At 43.7% G+C, this 26532-nt stretch overlaps 2 protein-coding genes and 1 long non-coding RNA gene across 6 annotated transcripts in view; 2 read left to right on the top strand and 1 right to left on the bottom strand.

The window, feature by feature from the left end:
- LOC132454711 (uncharacterized) overlaps window positions 1-23968 on the top strand; it is a 43781-nt gene extending 19813 nt beyond the window's left edge. Inside the window, exon 2 of the long non-coding RNA XR_009524981.1 lies at window positions 23734-23968. This is a non-coding gene — a long non-coding RNA (uncharacterized LOC132454711). The remainder of the gene's footprint in view (window positions 1-23733) is intronic.
- LOC132454699 (von Willebrand factor A domain-containing protein 7-like) lies at window positions 8922-19456 on the top strand. 2 transcript variants are annotated; one of them, XM_060048218.1, is made up of 18 exons: window positions 8922-9017; window positions 9411-9610; window positions 10108-10244; window positions 11076-11220; window positions 11415-11508; window positions 11921-12049; window positions 12789-12975; window positions 13107-13276; window positions 13903-14015; window positions 14182-14298; window positions 14570-14740; window positions 15333-15462; window positions 16446-16598; window positions 17011-17103; window positions 17408-17679; window positions 18082-18215; window positions 18385-18544; window positions 18794-19456. In XM_060048218.1, exons 2-18 carry the CDS (start codon window positions 9416-9418, stop codon window positions 19325-19327), a joined length of 2934 nt encoding a protein of 977 aa, XP_059904201.1. In that variant the 5' UTR covers window positions 8922-9017; window positions 9411-9415; the 3' UTR covers window positions 19328-19456. The 2 variants fall into 2 exon arrangements, with proteins under 2 accessions (XP_059904201.1, XP_059904200.1); XM_060048217.1 differs by lacking the exon at window positions 8922-9017 and having other exon boundaries at window positions 9337-9610.
- Window positions 19346-26526, bottom strand: LOC132454697 (zinc finger protein 250). 3 transcript variants are annotated; one of them, XM_060048213.1, is made up of 5 exons: window positions 25556-26526; window positions 23389-23525; window positions 23208-23262; window positions 21220-23069; window positions 19346-21091 (listed from the first exon to the last, which is right to left on the bottom strand). In XM_060048213.1, exons 1-5 carry the CDS (start codon window positions 25785-25787, stop codon window positions 19760-19762), a joined length of 3606 nt encoding a protein of 1201 aa, XP_059904196.1. In that variant the 5' UTR covers window positions 25788-26526; the 3' UTR covers window positions 19346-19759. The 3 variants fall into 3 exon arrangements, with proteins under 3 accessions (XP_059904196.1, XP_059904198.1, XP_059904197.1); XM_060048215.1 differs by having other exon boundaries at window positions 21220-21255; XM_060048214.1 differs by lacking the exon at window positions 25556-26526 and having other exon boundaries at window positions 23389-23741.
- Between the last annotated feature and the right edge of the window lie 6 nt (window positions 26527-26532).

The following is a 26532-nucleotide window of genomic DNA, read 5'->3' as shown; positions in this document are numbered from 1 at the left end:
AGGAAATATGGCAGAAATAATGCAAAATGTTAAGCTAATATCTGTTCACCTTCCAGTAAAGTTAACATTACATTTTTGATAATCAAGCACGCATTTTTCCATTACCTCACAAGCATCATTGGGTGTGTTTGGTTTTCACTTTATGCTGGTTTGTGAAGGCACTATTAGCATACAGATCTTCTTGGAGTTCCTTAGTAGTAGAAGACTTCCCCTTCACTGCCAGAGGATCTCTCTCTCTCTGCCTCCACTCAATGTCCTCTTTGAAGTTCACATACAGAGGTGAAACCTTGAGTGGCAAACCGGGAGAAGAAGAAGATTCCATCCATTCCTTTCTCAAAAACAGAGCAACATAAACTAATACACTTTGTCACAAGATGAACCATATCCAAGAGTTTATTCTGAATCACAAATTGTTGCTATATAACCTTTACCAATTGGTGGACGAACCAATTTAAAGGAAAGCTTGGGTTACTTACACCTGGACCCTATTTTATATTATTAACCCAACTTTTAGATAATACTAAGCTAAACTTGCTGCAGTCCAACACAACAAACTCTCCTCGATCCAGCCCTCACCTCACATTTCCAACATTCTTTCCTGCAAAAAAACTGAAATATATGAGGGAGTGGGAGACTTCTCCTTGAGCGTGACAGGGCACTATTACCCCAAATAATTAGATATGAATGCATAATTTCAGCCCGTTTTTATGAGTAATTATAACAGACACAGAGATACAAATGTTTGAGCATTGAGTCCTATTTCCCCTGCTCCTCACCCAGCCATTACACTGAGTGGATGTCAGCGGCTTTTGGATCCACGGTCCGAGTCGCTTTAAGCGGAAAGTATTTATTTTGCAAAATATCTGAATCGTCTCCTGTTTTTGGTCTTATAATACTTCTTTCATTTGGATCTTTCTACCCTGATGACGCCATATCTCTTTACAGTTTGAACAACTGTGACAGAGCAAACTTCTTGTGACTTCGTCGGCTGTGCTAACCCTAACGGCAAAATAATTAGTTTGTTAAATCAAATAAACGGACTAAATGCACAGTTTGGACCTTGGACCGTAGTACAGAGTAGACGGACACATATACCTGCATTGGCCTTCACCTTGTGGTTATGGTTCAACTTTAAAGTGCTACCTCGTACTACTTCTACCACCGCATTGGATGATCTTTTTATAATAATAATAAAAACCTCTGGAGTATCTTCATCCACACGTTTCTTCCTCTCAGTGGTTCCTGTTGAACAGGTTGAAAACATTAGTAATGCAACTGGCAGCGTGTGCTGGAATTTGATTCAAATTGTGTGTGTGTGTGTGTGTGTGTGTGTGTGTGTGTGTGTGTGTGTGTGTGTGTGTGTGTCTTACTTGATGGTTTCCTGTTTCTACACTTTATGAAAATCAGCAGGCACAGGGCGACCACGACAACGATTCCGACGAGCAAACATGGTAGAAAAACTGAACAGAAAAGGAAGAAGAAATGATGAAAAACTCTTTGTTCCGTTGATATTGTGTATTTTAATTTGAAGACAAAAATAGACTCACTACTACTGGATGCTATGGCTTTTCCACCGAGTTGTGTCCCATTTGAGAGTGGGAAGTTGGTAGATGCAATCTGGTTTGTGGTAAAGACGTCTGGAGTTACAGTAGGAGTTGTTTTTGCGACGGTAGGCCTACTAGTTGTAGTAGTGATCACCACTAGAAACATGCCAGCAAACAATGGATGAGTTCAAACATTTAGTCTGGAAATCTAAGTTATCAACTATCTCAACAAAATATTTTGGCTTCTTAGAGACCAAGGGCCCTATCTTGCATCCGGCGCAAGTGACTTAGTCACTGGCGCATGTGTCGTTGCTAGTTTACAACTGGCGCAGAGCGTTCTTTTCCCACCAGCGCCACTCGCCGGTAAATTAGGGATTGATCATGCGCCCCAAGGGGCGGTTCGGCGGAAGGAGGAGGCGTGTTCTGGCGCAAACGCTATTTTGCCGTTGCTGAATACCATTGCGCTACTGACCAGGAAATACCTGGTTTAAAGTCAGTGGCGCGTTGTTCAGATGCTATTTTAAGGGCGGATGCATAGCCTACATGCGCATGCGATGCATACGGATTGCTTGTGCACCTCGCGCATACACTTTGCTTCTCTCATCTACCTAGCCGCACATTCTTGGTAAATTATTTGGGAAAGAACAGCTGATGCAGCGGTAATAAGTTGTACTTTTAAATCAATGCATCTGCTAACACCGTACAGCAAACACATATTTTCTTGACACAGACATCGTATAGGCCTACATGCCCATAACTTTTAGGATTGATGAGTATTTGATCGTGAAAAACATTGTTTTACCGCGAGTGAGTGTTAAAAAGAATGAATGAATGCGGGCGCGCGTGTGTGCTCTGTTTAAACACACGCAAACTAAACACGTAACGCATAATACAATCAATGGCAATGTCTATTACCGCGGAGACACATGCATATTAGGATAGCATACAATACTGATAAGAAACAATGTTTATAATGTATTGCGTATTTCATTAAATAGATCAGTTACCGCATATCATATGTTATATTATTTACGTTTTCTTTGGCGAAATTTATTTGAGGACTCAGTATTTCTGAAGTTGTGGAAGAAAACCCCTTATTCCATGTGTGAATTAGGCCATATTATTTGGCAATAAACTGAGCCATTTGCAGTTTGAAATTCATGTGCATCTGTCTCATCGGAGACTGCAGACGCGCTGTCAAAATATCAACTCGTCCGATTCAAATGCGCTCATGGCTCTTAAAGGGGATGGGAGCTGGCACTCTCATTGGTTTGTTGGACGTTACGCCCAAACCACACCTACGGGTAATTAGGCTGCTTCAGACCAACCCTTTTGACACTTGCGCCGCGACGCAAGTGTCATTTATCCGCCTGTAAAATAGCGATAGCGCCGTAGAACCGCCCACAAAGCTACTTGCGCTTTGCGCTTTCCACTTGCGTTTCAGACCGTTAAAATAGGGCCCCAATTGTTCAACTCACCATCTGTAACAGTAAGGTCAAACGTTTTATATGAATCAACGCCAGACTCCCTCACTCCACAAACATATGTTCCACTGTCCTCCATCTGGAGATTGGTGAAGGTGACAGTTAACTGACTTCCTGTGTTGTTCAGGTGTATCCTGTCCTTTTTGGCCGTTTGTTGAGACTGGGCCTGAATGAGGATGTTTTTACACGGATCACGACACAGGTACTTGTCATTAGACTGTACATCAGTCCAGAACCAAACCTTCCAACCCGAGCACTGTATTGTAATGCTGTTTCCAACTTGGCCTTTGTGACTCTCCATCCTCAAACGGAAGCTACACATAGAGTTCAACACAGAAAGAAAAAGCACACTGTAATGAATTGTAATCTATATTGTGGGCTACAGGCTATTGCATTTTTTTCTATCTTTTTTACACCCGACTATAATTTGCTGAAATGACGCCAGAACTAGAGAAAGAGCTACGACACTCCCGTTGACCATAAGAGTAAGACTGCAGTACCATGCGCAATCGCGTGATACCGGGTTGGATCACATTAGCTATTTGTTTAAATCTTCCCATTATTTGTTTCCCACCATTGTTTTTTTTAAATGGTGTGCATGTTTACATTGTTTACCCAATTTCGACTATTACAATCCCTTCACTTGAATGGGATTGAACCTGAAGAGTTTTTTTTTTCTTTAGGTCTTAAACTATGTGGCTTTACTAAAACATATTTTCCACCTCAATTTGGTCTACAGCACACACCGCATTCACTGCTACAAGTTGCTTTCCCCTCAAATTGAATGCAAATTATGAAATGAACATTCCTGTCGTCATATTGTGGAAACTTATATTTAGAAAAACAAAATACAAGGAGATAGCTCACCTTAGACGGTATTATATTGATTGAAGATGAATACTCAGTACACTCCTATCTTCTACTGTGACCTTTATGAGCCTGAGATTTGAAACTGAAACCACTTAGTTCCTGTATAGCAACCTCCCTCATGACAAACACACACATACACACACACAGTCTCTCCATTAGCGAAAGTTGTTGTTCATTCAAAACAGAAAACGAAAAGTCAGAATCTAGTCTCCTACATATAGAGCCAGGTCTTACATCCTGTGTTTGACCTCATTCAAAACCATGAAGTGGTTTCCTGTCTTTTTTTATGACACATAGAACACATAGACATCCTGTCCTTTTTTATGACACATAGAACCAGAGCAGTGCAGAGTAGAGCAGCTTTGTGCGTGTGACCGTGTTTCCTGCATGCATTTCAATGAGCAAGGCTTTGTGTGTATAGATGCTGGGGCCACTGTTTGATAGATCTAGCCTGTTTGATTAATTAGGTTAAATTAGGAGTGCTGCGGGGCCTGCCCGTAATTCCGACACCTCATTGTTCCGACGTCTCAATGGTCCGATATATTTCTCATTAGATCGACATGCCACTATGCCGACGGTTCAATGTTACGAAAACGGAACCCATTGGTCCGAAGGGCTGTTTGTCTGACTTTTCAAAAAGGAGGCGCATTCGTGGTTGCTATCGACCGCCCCCTCTAATCCTTACACGGCTCTAAAAATCACGCGGCAAAGGAGCTGCCGTCAATTGTGTTGTTTTTGTCGTAAACTAGGGTCCGATGGTTAAAAGATAGACAGATATTCCAAGGTATCCTTAAAAGGCAGCTTGGATGTTTTTATTTTCTGCAGTTTAGACTTCTTCTATAACCTATTTTTGAAAGCAAAACACCAAGCTCATTGATTTAACGAGGCAGGGTTATTTGAAACAATTTATTCAATAAATATTTGTGAGAGGTCATTCCTTCTCCTGAGTTTGCTTCCTATTTATGTCTAGTGTACACCCCTAATGTCCACAAGCAACCCCCCCCCCCCTCCCCATATGGATTTGGAGAATTTTTGCCACGTCTCTGTGGTGGAGGTATCATATATATGAAAGAGGACATTCAATTATGCTACAATGATGAATTAGGAGGCCGAAGCCCTAAAGGAAGTGATGCAATAGGTGACTGAGTCTACAACATTTAAGTAACCTGTACCTTGGGGTCTCTTATATATCAAAGGGGGTCTCAAAGGACGCATACGCTTCAACCCATGGCTCCAGCCCTACAGGAAATGACTACGCAAGTGCTCCATCTCGTTGCACCTCACCCAGCGGCTCGCTTGCAAGATTTTGGCCTGAAGTTTTTCCCAGACCTACACCCTAGCCATCCAACAGGCATATCTGAGAATCAGGCCTCACTTTAATAATTTCATGAGATAGTTATGAGAGAAAAGTTATGAGAGAAATGCACATTAACTTTTTGTTATCTCATAAGCGGCGTGGTGCCGGCTCCTTTTGACCTTATGACCCCAGACTTCAAAAACGTGTCCACAGGCCAGCTGTGTCTACACACCTTAAGCTACAAATGTACACCTCCATCCCACTGAAAATGGGGACTAGAAACATAACCTCTGTCATATGTACATTTACTCTACTGTTGGAGGTCACGCCCCTTTTCCCACCTTTTCGAGATAGCTAGAGATGCCAAAATGTATAGGCACATTTCCCGGGGTCCCGAGAACGACATATTCGAGATTTGGATTTCTAGCCCTTAAGGTGCGGCCACACGAAACGCGTTAGGGGCGTCGAAAATCGGCATTTTTGCATAGGGAACCATTGGTTTAGGCGTATAGACGCGATACGCTCGTTAAAGAGGCGCGTTAGGGGCGTTAGATGCGGCAGACGCACGTAAACGCACCAACGCGCCGAGTTCAAAAAATTTAACTTTTAACGCGAGTAACGCATGGCACAGAAGCACAAGGCGGACATCTTAGTCTTTATTCTTGGTGGAAATAGTAACATAGTAATGCCATTAAAAGTGTTTAGGTAAAAAATGCTAGCGAGAGATGTGCATTTTACTTTCATAATGTTCACTCGGTGAATGTAAAGGATATTTGGTTTGATAGTTATGACGAAGAGGGAACGCTCCATTCCCTTCCTTTCCTTGATGCGATTCACCGTGAACGGAAACTAGGCTGAATCGTGAACGACTCCTCCTCGTTCAGTCGAGTTTCCGGTGAATCGATTCACCGGAAACTCGACTGAACTGGGAGGAGTCGTTCACGAATCGCATGTTCGTTCAGCCTGGTTTCGGGTAGCGGTAAATCGCATCATGGAATGGACCCCATTGCACGGTTCTCAGCTGAGTCAGTCAGACTCAGTGGAGTTAGTGCTACCGGAAACTCGACTGAACGAACGAACAAACGAACGATTCGCGAACGACTCCTCGTGGCGAACTGAATCACGCGAACTGGGTCACGGAAACAAATCATTAAATCCACCACTAATACATAGCCTATGTGAACCGTACTCCCCTCCCCCCATTCTAGACCTCAGTCCCAACGTAATGTCGACTCTTCTCCTCGGCTATGGAATCTCAACAATGTTGCAAACTAGGGAGGGCGCATCGCTAAGGCCAGGGGCCCTCCCCCCCTGCACGTGCTGCTGCCTGACACAACAGTGGTGACTTAAAATAGTTAATTAATCCATTAGAAGTATGGAAATATCTTCCCGGTGGCGTAACGGGGCAAACAAGGTGTCCTTTGACATCTACGTTTCGAGACGATTGCAACGTAAATGTTTCGGGGTAGTAATTAGCTGTCGATTTTGGAGGCCTTTATCAATAATGACCAGCTATAGATTTGCTTTCCAAAGGAGATTTTTGACAAATGACGTGTGGTTTAGCATGTACACGTTGAGCTGAGTCCAATGAGACCAAGCTCGACCTTGTGCCACACCGAGATCATGTCCTAGACCATAGGTGTACCATGTAAAATACATGTACCGTTTTGCTAGAGTGTCATGCTTGGTGCCATTGGACAACAGTTTTATCGGGAAGCAAATCAATAGCTGATCATTATTTATTTAGACAGCTAATTAGTACCACTAAACATGTTCGAATATGCGTGGCACCGTTGCAATCGCCTGGAAGCGTATATGTTGAAGGACACCTTGTTTGCCCTCTTCCGCCACCGGGAAGATATTTACATACTTCTGATTGACTAATGAATTGATTCAGCTATTTTAAGAGACCGCTGTTGTGTCAGGCAGCATCAGTCCAGGTGCAGGGGGGGAGGGGCCCTCCCCTTGATGGGCCATCAATTAAGGCTGAGCTGAAGGCAGAGATGCACCACAGTATTCTCCACTGCTGAACTCTGACTCACAGGCCCAGTCCAGTGTTGAAAATACATAAATTGAATTGATATCATTATCAGATATCATTATCAACCTGGGGGTTTCAGCCCTACAAGAATTGACTCAGCAAGTGCTCCATCTCGTTGAAATAATAATTCGTGGCCACACATTAATTATTCGTGCCTACGAAATAATAATTCGTGGCCACATAATAAATAATTCGTGGCCACAGCATAATAATTCATGGCCACGATTGAGTAGGCTAATCCACACCATCAAGTGAAGTTATACCGGGCGGCCATAAGCTCACCCACGCACAATTGCTGTGTTTTTCTGTGTTTACAGTAGTGTTTTTTGGGTTGATTTTTGCTTAAGCTGAATTTACTGCGCTGTAAAGTACCATAATACAATGTACAGTATTGAGAATTTGATTTTTTTATGGTTGTGAAAACATGGAACTGAAGAAAAACAGTGAATATGAAACACTGAAGTGTTTTATATAAAGTAGACCAGTGTGTGGCTGCTGATCTGAAAGTGTATTCATATGATGCAAGTGTGTATCATTTTGTCATCAGAGAGACATTTTGACAAAGGATTGTTAGGTTTCGATAGCAGAGTTTCAATTTGACATAGATGTGAACTGTATATATTTATCTGTGTCGTGTGTTATTTGCTTGTGTGTTGAGTTTTGACACAATGAGCCAAGTTTCAAGCAACGAGTTCCAAACGTGTTCAAGCAACGAGAACCATAGCAAGTCGTTATTAATATTTTGGCTGCTTTTCATAATTCAAACCATCTGTCGTGATTCATTTCAGGTCAAGTCAAGCCTTTATTATTGCCAAACGTCGCAAATCGTCTGGAATTAATTTTGGTGATAATGGCTCACACAGGACAGTACAATACCACACAGAACAAGGGAGACAACAAGTCTGACTGGACATTCACAAAAGGTATCAAATTAAAACTAGATACATGCATTGTTACCAGTGAGAAAATACAAGACAAAGTGTGAATGCATTTAAATACCCCTAGGAGGAGGACATAGCTTTGTAAGCAGAGAAAGAATATTTAAAGAATAAAACAATTGCAAATGTGATGTTGAAGTTGGCCTAAGTTCAATGAGTGGATCCTTTGGTCTGTTGTAAGTCACTTTTTTTTTTTGTGTATATACTTTCTCTCTTTCCTCTGCTGTTGGTTTATGAGAAAAAAAAGTGGACAATTCCTAACCCTCACTTTCTTGTCCACCGTTCCCTGAGGATCTTTGGACCCCAGGGAAGCTATGAGTCATGATGCAGTACCGGTAATAGAGCCGACTTATCTGGATTATATTGCAATGGGATGGTATCATAAATCCTGAGTTTTATGAGGGATATGGAATTTAAATCAAATTAAACCTAAATCAAAGTCGGTTATCTTTGCATCGTTTTATGCGATTCAATTATATTTGCCATCAATCAAGCCATTTTCTGTCTTCATAGAATTCCATGGCACTCCCAAGCACACGTCATAACACCACGTGGCTCTGAATGGAGGGTTAATAATCAAGGCAATAATAGTTACAAAGGGTTAGGCCTACTTATTGCCCTATTTTACAAATGTCTGAACAATGAAGCAAGGCACACCCATTGCCAGATATGAATTTATGTGAAATCCTTAACAATCTCTTGGCCATAGGAATACACCTTCAACATGGTTAATCATTGGTCAAAAAAACCCACCCAAACTCTCATATAGCGATCTCTATATAAGCAGACAGAAGATAACCAGACTTCACTGTTAAACAAACTGAGGAGGACCTTCCAACAGAGGTATGGAGGCGATAATACATTATAATCATATATATATATATATATATATATATATATATATAGTATATAGTAATATTATATTAATTAAAACAGTTTTGCATGGTGTTTTTTTTTGCCAAAGGGTGTATGGATTGACAACGTTTGTAAAAAAAATCAGTGATCAGCATTCATCGATATAAACTGTTTACAGAGCAGTTGTATGCTCAAACAAAAAAAACTGTAAAGAAAAGTATTTGCAACATATTTTATATATTAGTTGTGTTTAAAAATAACATTTTTGTTTACCATTTAATGTATCCTTACACCATCTTACGTTCAGAAGAGGTCAACTTCACCGTCAACAGGAATTTAATAAATTCATGTTGATGATTTTCCAACCCGTCCTCTCTCCAGCGATCATGTGTTCAGCCCTGCCCGCCCTGGCCCTCGCCCTGGCCCTGTCCCTGGCTCTGCTGCCGAGCTCGGTGGCCTTTGTCCCCATCGGAGGGGGGGCAGCCACCCATGTCAGCATTACAGGGACGGCTCTTTTGCAAAAACTGAAAGAGACTTGTAAGGCTGTGGCCGAGGCTTCCGGACACGAGTTTAATCCCACGGTAGGTTGAAAACACCGGCCCACTGTCACTACCACGCCGATAATAATCCCCCGTTAATCCCCAACACACACGTACACCCAGAGGTTCAGCTGAGTCCTCTGTATCTTGTACACTGCTTCTGAAATCAGTTGTATTACTCAACAAATGGAAAACGGTAAATGGACTGCATTTATACAGCGCTTTTCTAAACAGTGTTGCACTCAAAAAGCTTTACAATATTGCCAACCATTCACTCACACATTCACACCCCGACGGCGGAGTCAGCCATGCAAGACGAAGAGCCAGCTCGTTGGGAGCAGTCAGGGGGTCTGTTCCTTGCTCAGGGACACCTCCACACCCAGCTAGGAGGAGCCGGGGATCGAAACTAGCAACCTTCCGGTCACCATCCGACCCGCTCTGCCTCCTGAGCCACATGCCGCCCACAACACACGGCACACATCTCTCCCTCCTCGTCTACTGTACCAATGGAGGCCTGACCTTTAACCTTTGACCTCCAGGGTCCCTCCGCGGAGGAGCTGGTCCAGGCCTGTCTGGGTCCCACGGCGACCGGGGAGGTGTCGGCCGCCAAGTTCCGCGCGGCTCTCCAGGAGGTCTACGTCCAGAACGGGCTGGTCGACCGGGACTTTGTCGCCAGGTGCGTGAATGAACATCTTTCTATTCGAATGTTAATTTTTTATTTTTGCATTTTCATGCTTAATGATTGAGAGAGATAGACAGGAAGGTATGGGAAATAGGGTGGGGCACATGCAGCATAGGACCACGGGCAGAGATCGAACCCGGGTCGCTTCGATCAGGACGGACCCTTTCTGGTACGCGCTCTACCCAGTTAGCCACCAGGTCTCCCCCATTTCGAATATTGACCCATATTTTTATTAATTTGAGGATTGAGGATGTATGTGTTCAATGAAAGGTATCTAAGATAATATTAATAGTAATTCTGTCAGGAATCACTCATGTTATAGGTTTATCACCACTTCAAGAAGGTTCAACTTCTTGAAGTGGTGATACACTCTAGTTAGGAGCTATGGTCGCACTCTTTTCTGGTGCTCCTTGCTGTCGGATTTAAAGTAGGGAGCACAATACCATCCCATTGGGGGTACATCAGATATCTCAACCCATTCTATAGGTTACATACAATGCAGAGCAGAACCACAGCAGGTGGAGGCTGGGGTGAATTCTGCAAAGTACACTTAACTTCTTACAAGTGTTTGTCTTATATTGACCGCACATCAGTTTATGAGCGTCTGATTGGACAGCGTTGGCAGTCATCTGGCAGCCTATGAGTAGAGATTCCCGCCAGAAATAGCTATACCCATCAGTTATAAAAAATAACTTTCAATAATTAATGTAAAATAGAGGGCTCGTTAATAAAGGAATGTATAGAAGATCAAACTAAATACAAAAAAATCTAAAACGCAAAGGAAGATATGAAATGCTTTAAAAAAGTAAACGGTATAAATTCCAGCGCTCCTCACCACTTCAACTCTGAGGCCTTCTTGGAAGGGCGTGGCCTAATCACAGAGGGTGTGGTCAGCATCAAGGCCAACATCCGAAAGCAGAACTACCAGGCTTCCAGGGAAATGCTGGGCAGAGTTCTCCACACACTACAGGTGAGGAACACACAAGAAACAGAAATCAATGTTCAGCATTCGTTTTGTTGTAAATATAAAAAGTGTGTGTGTGCCGGTGTGTCTGTGTGTATGCTTCTTGGTGTGTGTGTGTGTGTGTGTGTGTGTGTGTGTGTGTGTGTGTGTGTGTGTGTGTGTGTGTGTGTGTGTGTATGTGTGTGTGTGTTTGCCAATAGGACTTTTACAGCCACAGTAACTGGGTTGAGTTGGGAAATACAGAGCCATTTGCCAACCTCATCCAACCAGATCTCCCCATAGAAAACATAGCAGGTACGTGTGTGTATGAGAGATTTCCTTGTTTCCCTTAACACCACTGCAAGCTTTATGGAAGAAAGACGATAAACTTCAGCAGGAGGAAGTCGTTGCCATTCACGATAACAAATGGGACAATAGGTTGTTACAAAAAGAAGATAATAAAACAGGAAACATGATCTCTGAGGCATGGGGTGGATGGGGCACCAACAATAACAGTTGTACAAACGGTACAAACATGCCCTTACGATGTAACTCAGGATTGTACACCTTGCCCATGCATATTCTAACCAGGGAAAATGTGACATAAAACTCTAAAGTTCAATTAAATGGACAAACTATCAACATGTAAAATGAAAGACGTGGAAGTTGAACGTTAAATATGCTTTTTTGGTATGCCTCTTGATGCTGCTGCTGCTGTGGCTTACAGCTAAGGACACCGCCACATGCAGTGACTGTGCCAGTGGGAATTGTCCCAACCCTATCCTTGCCAACATTCTTCAGGAAAAGAAGCTGACATCGGGCTACATGGGAATTTTCTCAAGCGAAAAGCCTAGAGGTATCAACAAAAACACAATCAATTTGTTAATAAAGTGTCAAAAGGATGGCCGATGTTTAGTTACGATTCATGTCGTTGGTAATTTTACACTTATAAAGTATTTCTTTCTCCACACTGATATGAATTTCTTTATTTATTTTATTTATTTTGTAATATTATTATCATCATTGTTATGAGACAACAATGATAATTAAAATATAGCTAGATTGTTTTACATTGAGGAATAAAATATGACAAATCTGTACACTACCATTCAACAGTTTGGGGTCACCCGGACAATTTCATGTTTTCCATGAAAACTCACTTTAATTCAAGTTTTCAGCTGTGCTAACATAATTGCAGGATGGTTTTCTAATCATCAATTGACCTTTTAACACGATTAGCTCAACAATGTATCATTAGAACACAGGAGTGACGGTTGCTGGAAATGGGCCTCTGTACAGCTCTGTTAAAATTCAGCCATTTCCAGCTAAAATAGTAATTTACCACATTTACTCTGAAAAAAACAGTGCTTTTCTTTAACAAATAAGGACATTTCTAAGTGATCCCAAACTTTTGAACTGAAGTGTAAATCCAAATATTATTATTTGGATTTAATTATTATTGAAATCCAAATAATTTAAATAATTATTTAAATTATAAGTAATTAAATAATTATAATTTATAATTATTTCATTATAATAATAATTAAATAATTAAGAAACATCGTATGACGTACGAACGGTACCTGTGGCCGCAGGTAAATGCAGCCATGGAGGAGCAGGGGACCTGACCAGCGTGGCGATACCCCGCGGGGGCATCAGCAAGGACGAGCGTCGCCCCGGCAACGAGGCCCTCCACGACGCCGCCGTCACCGCGGCAACCAGCGCCAGCCTCCAGCTCCTGGAGGACATCAGAGGAGCGGCCGGCGACCGCGACTTCCTGAGGTGACGCCTCTTCCTTCCTGCCGGAGACGCGCTTTGCGCTTTGAAGCTCGCCGTGGGACATCGGACCAGGATGTCCCTCGGTTTCCCCTTTGTCTCATTGTGATCACAACCTCCTCCTCCTCTTCCTCCAGGTTGATGGGGATCGCTCGCTCGTCGGTGGTGTGCTTCGTCATCGACACCACGGGCAGCATGGCGGACGACATTGCAGCGGCCAAGGACGTGGTTTACAACATCATTGACAGTAAAAAGGGAAAGCAGGATGAACCATCGGAGTACATCCTGGTCCCCTTTAATGACCCCCGTGAGTTGGTTTGGGGTCCTACTCATCAGCCAGCATGGCACCAGTGTCCTTGTTATTCATGAAATGACTATTTTATCAGAAGGCTTTTCTATGTTTCATGCGTCATGTTGCCAGCAATCTACAAAGTAAACGAAGCACAAAAAGTAAGGAAATTTGCCAATCAGGCAAATTTGCCAATCAGGCACCTGATTGGCAGCCCCTGGGGGTAACAGAAGCTCAAAACAAGTGTCAATAGCAACATTAATATAACCTGTTTGGCAATGGCAGAAAAGATTTGGCAAATTTTTCATGGGCACCACCCACATACTCAGCGCTGCTGCTCATCCCACAAATGCATGTTCCTTACAAAAAAAAAAAGTAAGGAAAAAAGCATTGTTACCAGAGAGAAATAATCTACCAAACACAAATTTCCTTACTTTTTGTGCTAAGTTTATATAGATTCAGAGAATTGCATTCAAAAACCAAATAACCAAAGAAACTAAAAGTATGTTGGAAAATACCTGATACAACGTACAGCCCTTAAATGTATAGCCTTTAACAGGACACCCCCCTGACCCTAGCCCCCCAGAGGGCAGCACAAAGCTCCCTTAACATTTCTCCCCATTCATACATCTGTGGGTATGCAGACTTTGGACCAATGACAAGGACCACAGACCCCGAAGTCATGAAGAATGAGATCTCCAAGCTGAAGGCCAAAGGCGGCGGTGACTCCCCAGAGATGTGTCTCTCAGGGCTCCAGGTTATTCTGCATCTTTGAGTACTTAGAAAAGCGCTATAAAATATTAATTATTATTAATATTATTATTCTGCATATCTGTTATTCTGCGCTTTAAATACGGACGATTTAAATGTTAACGTGTCAACCGATAATTTTACCGTCAGGGTCTTTCCCTCTCCCTCTCCAGATGGCCTTGACGGGCGCTCCGGCCTCCTCACACATCTACGTGTTCACCGACGCCACCGCCAAAGACATCGCGCTCAAAGACACCATCTTGGCTCTCATGAGGAGCACCAAGTCTACGGTGAGGCATCTGCTGCTTCTACACGGCTTGGAACCTCACCTTCCCCGTTCCCTCTTACGCACTTATTCTATGTTGTACATCCTGGCTCTTAATGTACGCACTAATTGTATGTTGTACATCCTTGCACTTATTATGCACATTTATTGTATGGGGGTACATACTTGCACTTAATGTACGCAGTTATTGTATGTTGTACGTCCTTGCACTTAAAAATAGTACTTAGCTTTGGATAAGAGCGTCTGCTAAATGCCATGAATGTAAATCCCTACAGGTGTCATTCTTCATGACCAATGCCAGAGGCAGGAAACGGCGTTCCGTCACGGCGTCCTTCAACGACTACACGGACCTGGCCTTGGCCTCTGGGGGCCAGGCTATCCACGTCACAAAGGGAAATCTGCCTGAAGCCACCGACATCATCCTGGACACCTCCACCTCAGCCCTGGTAAAGCCCTACAGCTTTAGTGGCCAGAATGTATGTCAGTTGGCACAGATAGAAAAGACCGACACTTTACGTTGGTCAAATGTAAATGGTTAATGGACTGCATACAGCGCTTTTTTTACCCAGTGGCCAATCAAAGTGCTTTACAATATTGCCTAACATTCACCCATTCATGCACACATTCACACACCGATGGCGGTGTAAACAACACAAGGCGACAGCCAGCTCGTCAGGAGCAGCTAGGGTGAGGTGTCTTACTCAGGGACACCTCGACACTCGAACTAGCAACCTTCCGGTTAGAAATAGTAATTATTAGGCGGAAGTAGCTCAGGAAGTAGTGAGGGTTGACCGGAAGGTCAGTTTGATCCCCGGCTCCACCTAGTTGGGTGTTGAGGTGTCCCTGGGCAAGGCACCTCACCCTAATTGCTCCCGACGAGCTGGCTGTTGCCCTGCGTATGTGACTCCGCCATCGGTGTGTGAATGTGAGAATGAATGGTTGCAAGTAGTATTGGATTAAAGCATCAGCAAAATCCCCTAAAGGTAATGTATATATGTAAATACAAATGTCACAGACTTGCATTTCCTTTCCTATCAGGTGACCGTTCTTCAGCGGTCCAGGAGCTCTGGGAGTGAGACCTTCACGTTCCTCCTGGACGAGTCTTTGAGGAACATCACTCTCTATATAACTGGGAGTCGGTTGACCTTCACCATTACCAACCCTGCAGGTATTACAGCATGTGTTTTATTGGCAAGCCCTAAAGGACCACTTGAGTGAAGCACATTCTATATATATATACATATACGGTGTCACACCCCAGCTTTATGGTTGGACAACAAAGGGAATACAACCAACCCAAACCCGACAGGTGTGGCCCATTCTCCTAATGGCAGCCTGAGGTCCAGAATATCTTTGGCCAGTAGAGGTCATCAAAGTTGCCATCACAACATATATGTCGTGTGGGAGAACCGACATGGGCATGACACAAGAACGCGTTAGTGTGTGTGTCTGTGTGTGTGTGTTTGTGTGTGTACCAACTACTTCCAGGCACTTAAAGGCACCCAGTGCAACTTTCGAGGCTTAAAAATAAACATTCAATTTCTAGTCTTTTTTACACGTAGTAAGTTTCAATAACTCCATACCATTACATACCGACATTTAAGCAGCAAAGATGAGACGTCGTTGTGTGGTGAGAGAACTGATACAAAATCGATAACAACAACAATGCCGCCATTTTCTTTATTTTTTGTAACCTACAATAAATAAAGCAGGCTTCCAGTCAATGGAAAAATGGCTTCTCCCGGCGATTGTTGTTGTTTACGATTTTCTATCAGTTCTCACCACACAACGACGTCTCATCTTTGCTCCTTGAATGTCGATATGTAATGGTATGGAGTTATTGAAACTTACTACGTGTAAAAAAGACTAGAAATTGAATGTTTATTTTTCATTGAATGTTTACTTAAAGTTGCACTGGGTGCCTTTAATATCTGCACTTATTTTATTTTGTGTCCTTGCACTTAAAAATAGTACTTCACATCTTGTAGCATCTTATCCTGGCTACCTGTTTTTGTACGGTGGAATGGGTGAACCTAGTGATTGTTAGTTCTTGGCACTGGGTTCTATGAACATCCTTACTGTACCGGCAGAGATATATTGTTGTTTCTCCTTCTTCTGACCAATGTCCTTGGACCTGATACCAACCCTCAGGTGTGAGTCAGAGCAACACGCAGCTCAACGGTGGCCTGGGGACGATCCAGAGTGTTGGGAACCTGTGGAGGATCCGTCTGGATGATGATAAGCAGACCGGAACTTGGAAGATACAGATGACCTCGGCTCAACCCTACACACTGAAGGTCACAGGTCAGACGGAGGAGACTTTTTAAACAACCTAGCGATTGTTAGTGCTTAGCACTTGGTTCTATGAACATCATTACAGTACAGACAGCCATATATTTCTTTCTTCTGACAAATGTACTTATTGTAAATCGCTTTGGATTAAAGCTGAATGCCCTGTTAATGTAATTAAATTGTAAAGTATAGCCCTAAATCACAGGTACAGTCTCAAAGGGCTGAACAGGCAATATATTACAGGACACCCCCCTGACCCTAGCCCCAAAGAGGGCAAGTAAAAACTCCCTTACCTAGGCTGTGTCCTTTCCTTGTAGTTACTACATGTTATAGAATATTATTATTCCATTAAGAGTCCATGCTACCAGACCATAGGTGTAATATGTACCTGTTTGTGTGTGTGTGTGTGTGTTAAAACCTCTAGGCCAGAATACCATCACCTTCATCTATGACTTTGTGGTCCCCTTCGAGGGACCCCACCCCGGTTATGCACCAATCGCCGGGCGTCCACAAGCAGGTAAATATTGTTTCAGCGGCAGCAGTAGTTCAGTTCGGGCTGACTAGTAACCGGAAGGTTGCTAGTTAAATCCCCGGCTCCTCCTAGCTGAGTGTCTATGTGTCCCTGGGCAAGAAACCTCACCGTAACTGCCTCTGGCGAGCTGGTCGCCTTGTGGTGTTGACTCTGCCGTCAGTGCGTGAATGTGTGTATGATGATCCGTTGTAAGTTGCCAGAATCAATCATTACCCTATAGTGAAACAGGTACAACGGATGCATGGAAGACATGGAAAATTATAAAACAACTCCCGCTGTTTAAACTCAGGCAGGCCGACCATGTTGTTGCTGTCGGTGATGGGCCGGAAGGGGCCTGCGTCGGTCACGGTGGGCGAGGTGGGCCTCATTCCGGTGTCCCGGGCTGAGAACGTGAGCAGAGGCTCGACGACGGACTTGGGCAACGGGGACATCCTGGTCACGGTGGACGCGGTTCCACAGGGGGAGTTTGTTGTGATCCTGACGGGGACGGACTCGGTGTCCGGGAGTCAGTTCCAGCGCCAGTCCACCACCCAGATGAGCGTCTCTAAAGTCATCGTCACGGTCAGGCTCATATAACACACCGACAACAATAAACGGCCGATGGATCTGTATTCCCTGCATGTCGCTTTGGATACAAGCATCTTACGCACTTATTGTATATTATACGTCCTTGCACATGAAAATAGTACTTAGCATTTTGTTGCATCTTATCCTAGCTATCTCTGTTGTATGCGGAGAATGGGTTAACCTAGCGCTTGTTAGTGCTTTGTACTTGGTTCTATGAACATCCTTACTGTACCGACAGACATATAATGTTGTTTATCTTCTTCTTCTGACAAATGTAATTATTGTAAGTCACTTTGGATAAAAGCGTCAATAATTGTAGCATATACAGCAACCACATCCGATGACAATGCACGAAAAAAGACATGAAGTGAATGAAGTGCATGTGCTTCCTCACAGGCAGTGGTGGACAGCAGCGTCGAGCCGGGACAAATGCTGAGCATTCCCTTCAGCGTGATGACGGAGGGCGCTGGCGGGCCATGCTCCATCAAAGCCAGGAATGACAGAGAATTCCCTATGACATTCCCCAAAAGGTAGGGTATAAAACAAATGTTCCTGCCTAACTAAAGGTTGAATTCATGATTTCACAACCAGCAACCTTCACTGGGTTTCTACTTTTGCTAAAGCTACTGGGGTTCATCCTACATTTAGAGATCATAACCTGAATTTAATATTAAAACATGTTTCTTGATTTCATGCCAGTGTTCCATTGACGACCGGGCAGTACGCTAATGCGACTCTGACCATCACACCACCTAAAGACACACCATCAGGCACCGACATCACACTGACCATAGAGGCAAAGACCTCTGCCGCAGCTGATTCCAACTACGCTGTCTTAAGGCTCTCTGTTGTCACCAAGGTAACCACTCCCTTCCATAGGTGTACTGGAAGGAACTCTAGAAATACACAATATTGGTTAGCTCAAATCTGGATAATGTTGGTAATCGCTAGTCTACGGAAGAGGCCTCATGTGAATTTTTTGGAGTTCAGAGTTTAAAGTCAGAATTCTGACTCAAAGTCAGAACTCTTTATTAAATTCAGAACTAATAGTCCTTTATGATTAAATATAATAATTATACGTGCTAAGACTGCTTCATGTCCTTTCCAGATTACAGACTTTGTCCGGCCAACGTGTAAAGTAGACCGAGTCGCGGCGGACGACTGTCCCACGAACGTGTCTCAGTGCGCGTCTTTCCGCTGGAATCTCTCCGCCAACGTCACCGACGGTAACGGCACGGGCATCGACCGCATCACTCTGCGGAAGGGAGACGGAGTCCTCGCCCACGACGCTCTGACCCACCTAGACATCGAGGCCTCCTACAACGCCTCCTGCTGCTCCCAGATCGTTGAAATCGTGGCCGTCGATAAAGTGGGCAACGTGGGAACATGTTACCACTCCATCGCCCCGCCAACCATCGTCCCGTCAGTGGGCCCTCCGACCATCGTCCCGTCAGTGGGCCCTACTCCCACCGTCCCGTCAGTGGGCCCTACTCCCACCGTCCCGTCAGTGGGCCCTACTCCCACCGTCCCGTCAGTGGGCCCTACTCCCACCGTCCCGGCAGGGGGCCCTCCCTCCCTTGGCCTGGCCAGCCCGCTGTTGTTGCTGTGTCTGTTGCAGGCCGCTTTGATTGCCAGGAGTTAGAAATAATTGTACATGATGTTTTTATGAATTTACAATTATTACTTAAAATATTTGCTTCAATACCTTTTGTGAATAAGAACGCACCACATGAGAGGATCAATTCAAATGAAATAAAAATGTTGTAAACAATTTTCTTTAAATATTTTTTAACTCTGTCGCACATAATGCAACTGATAAACTGCTGCACCAGATTTCAAAGAGAATTAAATACTTTCAAAATGTTTGGTTAAATCAAAGATTTTATGATCGAGAACAAAAACAACGATACTTGACTTGGAACCTAGCACTTCTGAATTCAAACAATAGCTAACGAACAAACATTTATTTTAGTGCTTGAACCTTTGCACTACAATACAATTGCAGGACTCATTGTAAATCATCAGGTGGGGTCATATCTTCTAGCATATTGCTACAGTTAACAATGCCACAGACCTATTGCAAATCAGCATACACATCAACCTTGTGAACATTCCTCAAATGCTTCTTCAAGTGCCCGGACTGTACAAAGCTCTTGGTGCAGTGGGCACAGGCGTAGGGCCGTTCTCCGGTGTGGGTGTACTTGTGCCTTTTCAGGTTGCTGTAGTCCAGGAACTCCTTTCCACAGTACGGACACCAATGCCTCTTCTCCCTGCTGTGGCTCCTCAGATGGACCACCAGTTCCACTCTCCGGTTGAATCTTTTGTCACAGAGATTGCACGGGAACTGCCGTGCGGTTCCGGTGTGGACTCGGAAATGGGATTCAAAATCTTTCCTCCAGAAGTAGCTCTTCTGGCAGATGTGGCAAACAAAGGGTTTTATTCTACTGTGTACCATTTGCAGGTGTTGAGTGAGGCCGAATCTGTACGCAAAACCCTCATTGCACTGTGGGCAAATGTATATCGTTCCGTTGCGGTGCACCCGTCCGTGTCGAGTTAGCGCCTGCGGGTCTGGGAAGATCTGGCTGCAGAGGGAGCAGGAGAAGAGCTTCCTGCCTGAATGGAGGCCGACGTGCTTCTGCAGGGCTGCTTTGCTGCTGAGGACACGGCCACATTGTTCACACTGGTTTCTGAGCAGACTTTCTCTGTTGAACGAGAATGGCTGCGATGTCGACGGGAGGGGGGACGTTTCTGCAGGTGTGGGGTGGGTAGACCCCCGGTGAGAGTACCTGCCGGTTCTTGGGGCAGAGGGGCAGTTGGTGGAACTGGAACTGGAACCAGACTGAGTGAAGGGTGGCCGATGCTTTCGTGTGACAAGACGAGGACTGGTGAGCCGTTTAGGAGTTGCGTATCTAGTGGACCACTTTGTAGGAAGCCGGTCGCAGCGGCTATCATTTCCCAGTTCAGGTTTACTGCCTTCTAGTACTGGTGGTATCCAAACTGTCTCAGTCTTTATTGTCCTCAAAGTAAAAGCATTGTTGACCAAACCGACACTCTCCTCGGGTCTTGGCTTTTCTGGATTTAATCTACGCTTTTTAGTAGAAGAGCTCAATTTGTTTGTTACTGATCTAAGGCCTTCGAGACCACAGGGAGTTGGTTTATTAGCGTTGCATTTTGGACTCGCAGAATCTGGCTTTAGGGCGAGCTCTCCTGCCTTGTCAGGGCGGTATTCATCTGTCTCCAAATGTTCAACTTTAGGAATGTCCTCTGTGGGTTTACTGGTCGTCTCCGTGCCGTGGGAAGGTCCTGCTCGTTTAAGTCGTTTCACATGACCTTTTCGTATCAGGCACTTAGTATTATGTGTCACCGTCTCTGCAACTACACAATCCACACTATCGTTGACGGATTCCTGAAAGTAGAAATTAATGATTTTTTTTATACTGGTAATGTCATATTCATCTGACAAAAATGTATAATACTTTGATCAACTAAGCAGAAATGTATTGAAAAATGACATCCGCCCAAATATAGCAATACCTTTTGCTGACAGGGAACCACCGGGGCCATGGACAGCTGCACAAAAAACTGGGTTTTAGTTATCTCTGGGAGGGGATGAACCGGGTCATTGTTGAGGGGGATAGGGGCAGCCTTTGTTTTCTCCTTTGCAACCTGCTTCAATGCTTTCACAGTGTGTCTCTTTGTAGAAGCCTTGTTTGAGCTGGAGCTAGAGGGACTAGACACAGGTAATGTCTTAGAATCCGAACACGATTCTCTGATAGTGGACGACGCTGTCTGGGTTGATGCAACTGTTGAGGGCTGAACCTTGGGGAGGGTTGTTGGTAAAGACTTTGGCCCAAAGTTCACAAAACATGGTCTTTCAGATGCAAAGGAAATGTTTTCTGTGTTTGAACATGCTGCATTTTCCTCAATATCTGTAAGGTTGGATGACTTCCATTGCATTATTGTTGGAGTGGAAGCAAACTTAGTTTCAGGTACGTCCTTTGTGTTTAACCTAACGCCTAACCTATCACAGGATGCTTCTACTTTGGATATCGATGTAAAAGAGTTTTGCAGACGTGACTGAGCTCTTGTACATGTTGCTCCCGATGCATTTGATTTTGAAATAATGACCGCATGTTTTAATTTGGTGGATGACTTTGACCAACTTTTGGAAGGGACCACTGCAGATGGAGTACTGGCAGACACATCGGAATTTCCGGTACCGGAAGGAAGTTGAGGAACAGAGTGTATTTTGGTGGATTGATCTAAAGTAGGCAGGCTGTTGGACATTTGGCAAACTAAAGCAGAGGGATAAGAAGCACAGTCTTTGGCTTTTGTTTGAAGAGACACAGAGGATATAAAAAGGCTTGGTGTCAAAGGAGTATTTGAGGATGTAAAACCAGCCATATTCTGTGTTTGGGCTGGCACCGCCATCTTTGGCTGAGAGGAGGATTTTTCGAATGCGTCTAATGTGGGGGTCTGAGGATTTATGGCTTCAACCTGTAGCAGTGCCTCCTGTCGTTTTGGGTTGTGACTCGGTTTCCTTGTTCCCGTGGATTTGGATTTTGGTACCTCCGACAGAGGGGGTTCCAAACCCTCAGCTGCTGGGGGAACAACGTTTTCCTCCATCTCCTTGTATGCTTGATGTAAACCGGATAGTTCTGCATCTTCTGAAAAGTACCCTATAGGGAAAGAGGCTGCCAAGCAGGGAACACTACCATGTTGATCTAACTCGACAGGTTTGGAGGGCCTCTCCGATGCCTTTTTGGCTGTACAATTATCAGATGTTAGAGGGGGCGACATAGTCCCCTGCAATGGCAGTTGTTTAACAAAGCTCCTAGGCCTCCTACCCGGGAGTCTCAATACTGGACCGGTTTCTGCTTCAGGTTGGATTTGGAGCTCAGATAGACTGGCCTTCTGTGGTGGCCGGCTTCTGCTAGAGGTTGCCGTGTAAATGATTGACAAACCATTTCTGATGGCAAGATTAACGTGTGGATACGGAACTTTGCCCTTCCCTCTAATTATCAGAGGACCTCTGCGTTCGTTTGTCTGTGCTGATGATTCTGTCTGGACATCAACCCCGATTTCTTTCAAGCCGATTCCGGAATCGCAAGATTCACCCTTCATTGAGACAGACAATTCATCTGATAAATGGATGAGATGTTCAGATTTAACCTCCCTGTTAGAAGATGTCTGCGCTGTAACATTATTTATATTTGCCATGGATTCATCCACTCTGAAAACTTCCTGAGAGATCTTTTGTGATTGCCCTTCTTCTGGTGGAGAATCAAGTTCAGATTCTTCAACCCTTTCAAAGTGACACAACATGTTTCTTGTTAGTTTGTTGTGGTCATCTTCCTGGCCTTTTTCAAGGGGAGTCACTGAATCTGTGGACAGACACAAAGAGGCTTACATGGGCAAGGCACAAAAGCCAATACACACACACACTTCAGCTTGCTCCCCCTTGTGGACAAATTGAAGACACACACACCGACACACACACAGTGTAAAGGCAGGGATTTTACCTGGAACGTCGTTGGGTACTCTTGTGTGGACCAGGCCTGGCTCCAGAATCTCATCCTGGTCAGGGTTTATGAACATTGAATAGATTGAATAAAAAGAAAGAAATACAACAAAAAAACGAATACAAAAACCTTAACATAAGGTTATCAGTACATGAATCACAAACACAGGTGTCCCACATACCTTGATTAAAGGTTCTTCCCCATGAATATTCAAAGGGAACTGCTGGATCTGGTAACCTCCCCTCCTCTGATCCGCCTTTTTCTGCTCCATATTTCCTTGCAGTGAGTTTCTGAACCCTTGTTCATTGCAACAGAGGTCTGGTACAAAAATAACGAATTAATACACCACCCAAATTATAACATCAACATACTATAAAATTGCTGACTTTGAATATGTTAAAATGACAAACACAATTTATTTTGAATTTTGAATTCAAATTGAGAAATACATGTTCTACTCTCTAAATATTGAATGGCAGTAAATTAAGATACAAACATTTGAGAACAGGCTATTCATAAGTATTAGCTTAATGTTAATTTCTTGTGATTTATGTGTTATATCTGGAATCAAAATATCTATTGCAAAGGACTACAGAACAAATGGTTGTGCATGTGAAGAGAACATTAAATATACATCATAGCTTAACTACAGATTTATCAGATCCATGTGAAGGTTTAAATTGCAAATGTATAAAATCCTATCCTATGACTATAATGTATAAATATATAAAGTACAAATAAAAAATGCTTTCCGTTGCCAGCCCATTCCCCTCTCTTTATTGATAATAATCGTACTATCGACAGTCCCAACACAGCTTGCGAGCTACGCTAGTTGGCATCACACACATCACAATATCGTAGAATAAAAACAAACTACTGGCCAGCCCCATCTCGTACTGTAGTCATTGATGCTCTCAGGATAGCGTCCCATCCAGCTCCATAGAAATTATTATAACCTGTATGTTTTGGCGAGAAACTGCCAAGAGATTGAAGTCTAAAACCATTGTATAATTTGGCCACTTGTCTTCTACACACACATCATCGTGATAGTGCGGGAAGGATACTACACGAGCTAACATTAAATACTTTTATTGCGTCAAAATACTAAACGGAAACAAGCATTGCCACCTACTCCTTCGTCATTTTCTGTCTATTTCGCTGCCGGTTAATCCAAGTGGTGCTCACCTCAGAGCCGAAAGGGCGGAGCGAGAGCTAGTCCAGCTCCACTTCTCAGGACCTAGTCTGGCTCATTGGGTTTACAGTGGCAAATTCACCCAGTTAAGCTAAGGGTTATGGTAAGGTTTAGGGGTTATGGTTAGGTTTAGGGTTAAGGTTATGGCTAGGGCTATGGTTAGGGTGATGGTAAGGTTTAGGTGTTATGGTAAGTGTTCGAGGTTACGGTTATGGTTACGGTTAAGGGGTTATGGTTAGCTTTAGGGGTTGAGGTAATGGTTAGAGTAATGGTTAGGGTCATGGATAGGTTAAGAGGTTATGGTTATGGTTAAGGCCATGAATAGGTTAAGGGGTTAAGGTTATGGCTAGGCTGATGGTTAGGTTACGAACAAATCAGGTTTCAGGTACCAATTGGGCAGTGAAACTCAAACGTGCGTCCCTCTCGTTTTTTTTTTTTTTTCGTCCCGCCAGGAGAACTTCCTTCATCCCAGACGTGTGACACGCCAGGGGCTTCTCCGGGGCTGCAGCTAGATGTTACTTGAACTTGTGCTAACAAGTTGTTAGAGTGAGTTGGGGAGGTGCTGGACCTGAGCAGGGTTGCGTTCATAGGCTTATGCAATGGGCAGCCTCTTGATGCATACATCGATTATAAGCAAACAAAGCACACTCGACCCTAAACCGATAAATGCTGATTCCCCGGAGTGTGCAGAGATCCTGCAGGCTTGGGCTTGCAGGATATAGGTTTCAAATGATTTCCTATGGAGTAAAATGGGATTTCCGTAAAAGAATAACAATAACTAGAGAACCAGATGTACAGTACTTTATGATTAACTATAGTCACATTATTATGTAAGGCCTATCTAAAATATAACATTAGTGTCCTGAGCAAGAATCCTGACATTATCACGCTTGAACTGGTTCTTAACACGGATCTACTGAGTACAGGTGGGTTGAAGTTGCACATTACATTTACTAAATGTAGTTCATGGGAAGACCAAAGAAGAACTGAAATCCTAAATGTTTACACAAATGAAAACATACTCATGTGCTTTAACACTATGTTAAGTAAATCGGGTCAGGATGACACAATACACAATAATCCATAGAACTGACTGCATAATATGCAACACAACATTTAAATATGGTTTTCAGTAAAAGCTATGGAGGTACATTACCGCACTGGACTCCTTTGTCACAAGTTGTCCCATGTTCAGAGTCCACTGCCAGGATGTTAGGTTTCGGTTGTTTAGTCAACCGAAGCTCTAAATAACTGCATTTTGATTTAAGCTCTTCGTTCTCCTGCAAGATTCTGGATAATTCTTCTTTGAACTCATGGACCATAGTGTCCAAAGATGCAGCAGTCTCTGCGGCAGTCAGTTGTCTCGTTTGACGTTCGTCCCCCGACATCTTTCTATTTTCTATTGGAAAACAATTCAATAAAATATGCTATTTAAACCCCCTCCTCGTTCCCATTTGTAGCTTGTTTTGGAGGACCGAGGTGGGAAAAGCGATTCGTTTCCTTTTTTGTTTGAGGAGCATCGTAGTCTGGATTAAGTAAAATACTCCCAATAATCCCACTCAATCGAAAACAAAACGCATAGAGTTATAAAACATAAAACAGTCGTGAACTAACGTGGGTACGGTAGTCATGCCATCGGGGGCAGCAGGTCGTGCGAGTTAACTTGGCAGGTAACCGGAAGGTTGCTGGTTCGATCTCCGGCTCCTCCTATCTGAGTGTCGAGGTGTCCCTGAGCAAAATACCTCACCCTAACAGGTCCCGACGAGCTGGCTATGTATGTTAGGTCAATTTGGCAAGGTCTTTGAGTGGCCACGGGTAAGAAAAGTACTGTATATTAATTATACACATTATATATTAGTTTTATTTACCATTGCCGCCGGGGTGCTGCTTCGCTTCAACCAAGATTGTCCTGCCTCCCATTCCGTAGTTTTCCTTTTGATCCCGGAAGAGTTATTGTTTATAGAAATGCAGGCAGATTTGAGGCAAATGGTCTTCTCTTTTCATCGTCGAACGATATATATCCGTCATATTCGCCTTTCCCCGTGGTCTAAAATGTTTTAATTATTTATTTCTTCGTTCTGACATCTTCGCTTTCTAACATCGCCGAGGCGCACAATCTAATGTTATAACTCG

This window comes from Gadus macrocephalus, chromosome 3, assembly GCF_031168955.1.
Source record: "Gadus macrocephalus chromosome 3, ASM3116895v1".
Classification (NCBI taxonomy): Eukaryota; Metazoa; Chordata; class Actinopteri; order Gadiformes; family Gadidae; genus Gadus; species Gadus macrocephalus.
The sequence above is the reverse complement of the archived record's forward strand: the minus strand, read 5'-3'. Positions and strand labels throughout refer to the sequence as shown.